Consider the following 6,720-nt stretch of genomic DNA (forward strand, 5'->3'; position numbering starts at 1 on the left):
TTAGGAGAGTAACCAGGCCTTCACCACTCGTGATGGCACGACTTTCTTTTCTCTCTAAAAATATGGACAGAAAATGAATCGTTTATATTTTAGAACAGCCAACAGCAAGCTTAAATATTCGCAAGCGTGTTATGTCTGTTAAGGAAAACCTTAATGAATCGCTATTAGCTAACGAGGTAGCAAGCACAGACCAAACGCGAAGCCCAACTTCTGGAAATTCATCGGAAATCATGGCCTCTCGCTTTGTTTGTGGCGGACCAAATTTCACCGTTGCCGTTCTGTTTTTCATAAATTTATTGAATTACATGGACCGCTTCACGATTGTAGGTAAGTTGTGTGCGCCTTTGTTGCAGCATTAAGAAAACAAAAAAAGAATAACTTAACACCTCCTCTCCCGAGAACAAATTGATTTTTGAGTAAGTTAATGCTTAAAATTTCAGTTTCAAAGACTCATGTAGGAAATAAGCTGCTTAAATTTCACTTTTCAAACGAGGTGCATTAAAGAAAACAGACAAAAAATTGCGTAATATTTCTTTTTACAGCTCATTCATTTGTACATAGAGTATAAAGTAACATAGACAAACAATTACATATACCGTTACATTGTAACGCATACAGTATTTTTTGAGGTATAATATAAACTTAAGTAATGCCTGATTTTTAGGTCATTTTCCGAAATAAAAGTAAGAAATAAAAAAATATTTGACAAAAATCCTAGATGAGAAGTATATTGAAAAATAATTGTTACGTTCGCTTAGTAGGCATTGAAAACAAGTAGTCTTGTTTCTTACCCGAAACTTTCACGACATGCTCTTCAGACTTTGACAATGATTTAAATTGACGCCTCGCAGAGTTCAAATAACTTGACTAACTTATTTTTTCGGGTTGAAATACTCAAGAGCTTTCTATATTCTTTAGTATTATGCAAATTTTAACCTCTCAAACAGGAATTCTCATGTATAATACACACCCCGATTTTGGAGGTCGTTTTTGCATGAAAAAAGTGCATATTATACATGATTTAAATTGACGCCTCGCAGAGTTCAAATAACTTGACTAACTTATTTTTTCGGGTTGAAATACTCAAGAGCTTTCTATATTCTTTAGTATTATGCAAATTTTAACCTCTCAAACAGGAATTCTCATGTATAATACACACCCCGATTTTGGAGGTCGTTTTTGCATGAAAAAAGTGCATATTATACATGAGTAAATACAGTACACTTGGTGAATTATGCATTGTGTGTTTGATATTGTTCCTGGTTGGTGTCAATCATCTGGTTTCCATGGTGATATATGAATGCAGTTTTCTTGCCAAATCTAGGTGTCAGTCAACAGGTTTCCATGGCAATGTGTTGATTTCGAAGACCAGTGTTCTTTAATACCTTTGGTATTTTGAATGCAGTGGTAGTTGGTTTCTATATAGTTTGTCAGGTTACTGTCACAAAACATTGGTGTGTTATTTTTTGCCTTGTAGGTGTTCTTTCATCCATTCAGAAATACTTTGATGAGGAGGAAAACTCTGTTGCCGGACTTTTACAGACCGTGTTTGTCTGTAGTTATATGGTTTTTGCACCCATATTTGGTTACCTTGGTGATCGACTGCGACGTAAATATCTTATGGCCCTAGGTATACTTGTCTGGTCTGGGACTGTGTTTGCCAGCACCTTGCTGGATCAGGATGTAAGTAAAGATTAGCACTGAGCACTTAGTTTAGTATCTGTATTATTTCATATAATATGTATTATATTTGTGCAATATTTTTATGTTGCTTACTTCGTAATGAATCATAGGACTACTGGTACTTCCTACTTTTGAGGGGTGTGGTCGGTATTGGAGAAGCTAGTTACTCCACAATGGCGCCTACCATCATTGGGGACCTCTTCACTGGAGATATGAGAACTAAGATGTTGAGCATATTTTACTTTGCCATCCCTGTTGGCAGGTATTTTCCATGTTGTAATATTATCATTATCATCATGAGCAACATCATCATCAATATACAATCACCATTTTCATCATCAGCATCATCATATCACCATCATCATCATCATCATCTCACTTGCACCATCATTGCCAGGGGTTGCATTAGGCTCCGGTGGATGGCAGAACCACCAGCTATTTTCCACCACACAGACAACAACGATAAAAAAACATATATGGTTACAACATTCATCAATAATCACCATCAACTGTTGATATCATGTCATCACTACAACCAACACCATCATCATTAGCAACACTGCTTTTAGTTCTAGTGACATGTTTTTTGTTAATAATTTTTTTAGCATATAAATCCTAGGCTTTTTTTTTGTAGAACACAGGTTTATATTATTGCTTTGATTCCTTCCAAGTATGTACTATATCTCAGTGTGTATTTTTTTTCTCCAGTGGCCTTGGCTATGTTGTAGGTTCTAAAGTAGCTCATGCTTTAGGAAGTTGGCAATGGGGAATGAGGGTCACCCCTGTGCTGGGTGTGGCATGTGTGCTTCTCTGTCTCTTTGTAGTACATGAGCCACCTAGGGGAGCTATTGAACGAGGCTTCAACCCCAACCTTCTGTCCGCCTCAACTGTGCATCAGAGTACCAGTTACTGGGATGATTTAAAGTACCTCTTCAAAGTGTAAGTAAACCAAAGAAACCATGAAGAACAAACTCTGAAAATGTGATAAATCACAGGAGAAAGGCACAAGGAAAAGCATTTACTCCCCTCAAGTTTTTCTGATAATATTGCTTCTGATCCATATATTGTCATGGTTTGGTCTTTCAGGAAAAGTTTTATCTGGTTAGACCTGGGATTCACTTGTGTGGCTTTCGTTACCGGTTCTCTTGCTTTCTGGGCACCTAAGTTCCTCTACTATGCTGCAAAGATGCAAGACCTGCATTTAAGAAAAGATGAGTGAGTTCCCTAAACCTGCATTTACTGGCAACACTTTAAAAATAAATTAGTTATTCAATAACCATTTTGCCAATCGGGTGAATGGATATGGTTAAGATGATAGGTTTTCATAGCATGAAAACTACACTAGATTCTAAAAGCGAGGGGATGGAATTTCACTCCCAGAGGAAAGTGGGATTGAATAGAGCTTACTTCATTAGTGAGATTTATAAAAAGATCTCTCCTCGTTATGACTTTTATATAATAATAATAATAGCGAAGATAAGCCATTGATAACAACAAATTACAAAACACCAGTAAACAGCAAAAGACATGAACAAAACTAAAATATTACAAGACTTAGCTGCTTTTTGACAATGTTTCAATCTTCTACCCAGAGATCTTACTGACTACTCATTCATGAGCGCAGAGTGCTGCATAAATTCCCAGCACCTTGCCTTGCAAGTTTATTTACTTGTGATTCTGGAATAAGATAATGATTAGAATAGAAAAAGCGCATGTTCATTTATCCCGCGTTCCCATTCCGGAATGGAATGAAGGCCATTCCACCCATTCTACTACCTGTAGTAGAATGACTCGAATGCCATTCTGAACATTCTCTACCGACCATTCCCATTCCAGAATCATCTGAGCTTTAGGTTCAGAATACGGTATAAGCCTACAACATTATAGGCCTACAACTGTTTGTAGCCCTCCGAATATAAGCTTAAACTGCATGCTGTTCTCTTCCACAGCATCACCTTCAACTTTGGCCTGATCACGTGTGCTGCAGGCATCGTCGGGGTGTGGCTGGGGGCGGAGCTAGCTCGACGCTGGAGGGTCTACAACAAAAGGGCGGATGCCCTTATTTGTGCCATAGGCCTTATTGGCTGTACACCTTTCCTTTATCTTGCAATTGTATTCGCCCATAAGAGCCTTGTTTCTGCATATGTAAGTAGACAGAACATCTTTTTGTGGTATTCAATTGTGATCAAGTTTATCAAATCAAGTAATATTTTAATATTTAAAAATATCAGGTCATCATTAATTATGTTGTATGTTGTTGACAGGTGACAGTATTCATTGGTGAAGTTCTCCTCTGCATGAACTGGGCTCCTGTGGGGGACATGGTGCTGGTACGTATGGATAAAACAGTTTGAAAAGATGTATACCGCAGGCCCGTAGCCAGGGAGGGTTCGGAAGAACCACCCCTCTTGACTGGAAGGTCCGCTCTAATGAAGGAAAATTGACCCTCCCCCCCCTCCTCAAAATCCTGACCATGGGTCTATTCTATACTGTAATTACTTGAATAAGCATCTCCCTTAAATTAGTGCCTCATGAAATAAGTGCCTTGTCTTGTAGGATAAAATATCAATAAACACCTCCCCTGAAAAAGCATCTCACCTAAACACCTGTACAATAAACTCAGATGATGAAGCTTATTTTGTTATGGCTCTGGAAACGCCTTCCTCCTTGCATGTTGTAAAAGAGTACTTTTTTTATCCAGGTATAAAACAAATCGTCTGGGAAAATTAAATTCAGTGCTTCAGTGCTTATTCTAGCAATTATGGTAATTAGGCCTGTAGCCAGGATTTGGGGCAGGGTAGCTTGTTTAACAAGTCATGTCACAGAACGTTTAGCAATCACAATCAATTATTACATGTTTAACTTAAACAACTTAGACGTGATTATTTATGTCTTGTAAGTCAGAAGTTATATTTTTTCATGTTTCGGTGGACCTTCAAACCAAGCCATGAGCCTGATAATCAATGTCATCATGTGTCAACCCCTCACTTTGTTTACCTGTGTATTACCTTAGTAGACCTTCAAACCAAGCTATGCCATCATGTGTCATATGTTATTGCCTTACTTTGTTTACTTGTGTTTACATTTTAGTACGTGATTATCCCACCTCGAAGATCTAGTGCTGGTGCCGTGCAAATCCTAATATCTCATTTGTTTGGGGATGCAGGAAGTCCTTGGCTTATAGGGGAGGTATGTCAGACCACCTACACACAGCACCCAACCAAACAATTAAATCCACCACACAGCACCTACCCACACCTTTTAGTCCTGCGCACAGCATCCACCCATGCCCTGAAGTCCTACACACTTCACCCACCCACACCCTCTAGTCCTACGTGCAGAACCCACCCCCACCCTCTAGTCCTACACACAGCACCTACCCACACCTTCTAGTCCTGTGAACAGCATCCACCCACACCCTGAAGTCCTACACACCTCACCCACTCACACCCTTTAGTCCTGCACACAGCACCTACCCACACCTTCTAGTCCTGTGAACAGCATCCACCCACACCCTGAAGTCCTACACACCTCACCCACTCACACCCTTTAGTCCTACAAGCAGCACCAAACCACACCCTCTAGTCCTACACACAGCATCCACCCACACCCTGAAGTCCTACACACCTCACCCACTCACACCCTTTAGTCCTACAAGCAGCACCAAACCACACCTTTTAGTCCAACACACAGCACCTTCCCATACCTTCTAGTCCTGCACACAGCACCTACCCACACCTTCTAGTCCTGCACGTAGCATCCACCCATGCCCTGAAGTCCTACACACTTCACCCACTCACACCCTTTAGTCCTATGTGCAGCCCCCGCTCACCCCCTTTAATCCTACACACAGTGTTTCATTGCTTGTCAAAATAAGAGTTTGTAATGATTTGGTTGCTGCAGGTGTCAGACCTCATCCGCGGTGCCAGGGACACAGACGAGGGCCATCAGACAAGCATGGAGTACGCCTTGCTCATCAACACCTTCATTGCTGTGTTAGGGGGCCTGTGCTTTATCCTCTGTGCATTCTACATCGTAGCGGACCGTGAGGCAGCCGACCGCCATAATCACGATGATGACGATGAGTCGCTTCTCAGCTCAGTTGCTGGGGATCTTCAGGACAGGGATATGACTGATAGGGAAAACAGTACTGAGGGACTATCTGTGCCCGTAGATGTGCATAATTGCATTTCCTCTAGGCCACAGTTAGATCAGCTAGTGCAGCCACCACAAGTGGTGTAGGATTTTTACGGAACTCGAGATAGCTATTGACGTAGAGGCATGAGAAATTGTATGCGGACGAATTAAACAATAATATTCTGTATAAAATAAAATAAATTTGTAAGTGCATTTTGAAATAAAAAAAAGAATATCTTACAAAGGGCCTGCACCTCAAACCCAGCCCTCAACAACCCACCCCTACACACAGCACCCACCAACACCCTCTGGTATACACAGCACCCACCAACACCCTCTGGTATACACAGAACAAACACAACCATCTAGTCCTACAGACAGCACCCCTAACCACCCAGTCCTACACACACCCACACCATCCAGTCTTACACACACCCCCCAGTCCTACACACACCCACACCATCCAGTCTTACACACACACCCCAGTCCTACACACACCCACACCATCCAGTCTTACACACACCCCCCAGTCCTACACACACCCACACCATCCAGTCTTACACCCACACCATCCAGTCTTACACACCCCAGTCCTACACACACCCACACCATCCAGTCTTACACACACACCCCAGTCCTACACACACACCCCAGTCCTACACACACCCACACCATCCAGTCTTACACACTCCCTCCAGTCTTATAAGCAGCACCTTCTCACACACCCTCCAGTCTTACACATCACCCATCCACACCTAGTCATACCCGTTCTCAATCATATACACAGCACCCTCCAGTCCTAAACATGGCACCCATCCATAGTCCGTGGGCCAGAAAGTGAAACCCTTCCCCCCTCTGAGATTTTGGGAGATATATATATCAACTGAAAGCCCTTTCCAT

The 6,720-nt window shown here is 41.5% G+C and overlaps 1 protein-coding gene across 1 annotated transcript; it reads left to right on the forward strand.

The window, feature by feature from the left end:
* The first annotated feature begins 1 nt into the window (after position 1).
* On the forward strand, positions 2-6,060 carry LOC5511073 (protein spinster homolog 1). The gene is made up of 9 exons (XM_001631446.3): positions 2-327; positions 1,478-1,683; positions 1,794-1,945; positions 2,392-2,622; positions 2,770-2,898; positions 3,633-3,828; positions 3,948-4,013; positions 4,774-4,872; positions 5,587-6,060. Exons 1-9 carry the CDS (start codon positions 132-134, stop codon positions 5,923-5,925), a joined length of 1,614 nt encoding a protein of 537 aa, XP_001631496.1. The 5' UTR covers positions 2-131; the 3' UTR covers positions 5,926-6,060.
* Positions 6,061-6,720: the final 660 nt, after the last annotated feature.

The sequence above is a fragment of the Nematostella vectensis genome, chromosome 4 (assembly GCF_932526225.1).
Source record: "Nematostella vectensis chromosome 4, jaNemVect1.1, whole genome shotgun sequence".
Classification (NCBI taxonomy): Eukaryota; Metazoa; Cnidaria; class Anthozoa; order Actiniaria; family Edwardsiidae; genus Nematostella; species Nematostella vectensis.

Excerpts from the sequence above, each read along its gene's own strand:
- LOC5511073 (XM_001631446.3), top strand. The coding sequence starts at position 132 with ATGTCTGTTAAGGAAAACCTTAATGAATCGCTATTAGCTAACGAGGTA. Across the intron at positions 2,623-2,769 it reads TTAAAGTACCTCTTCAAAGT|GAAAAGTTTTATCTGGTTAG; the intron begins GTAAGTAAACCA and ends TTGGTCTTTCAG. Across the intron at positions 4,873-5,586 it reads GTCCTTGGCTTATAGGGGAG|GTGTCAGACCTCATCCGCGG; the intron begins GTATGTCAGACC and ends TGGTTGCTGCAG.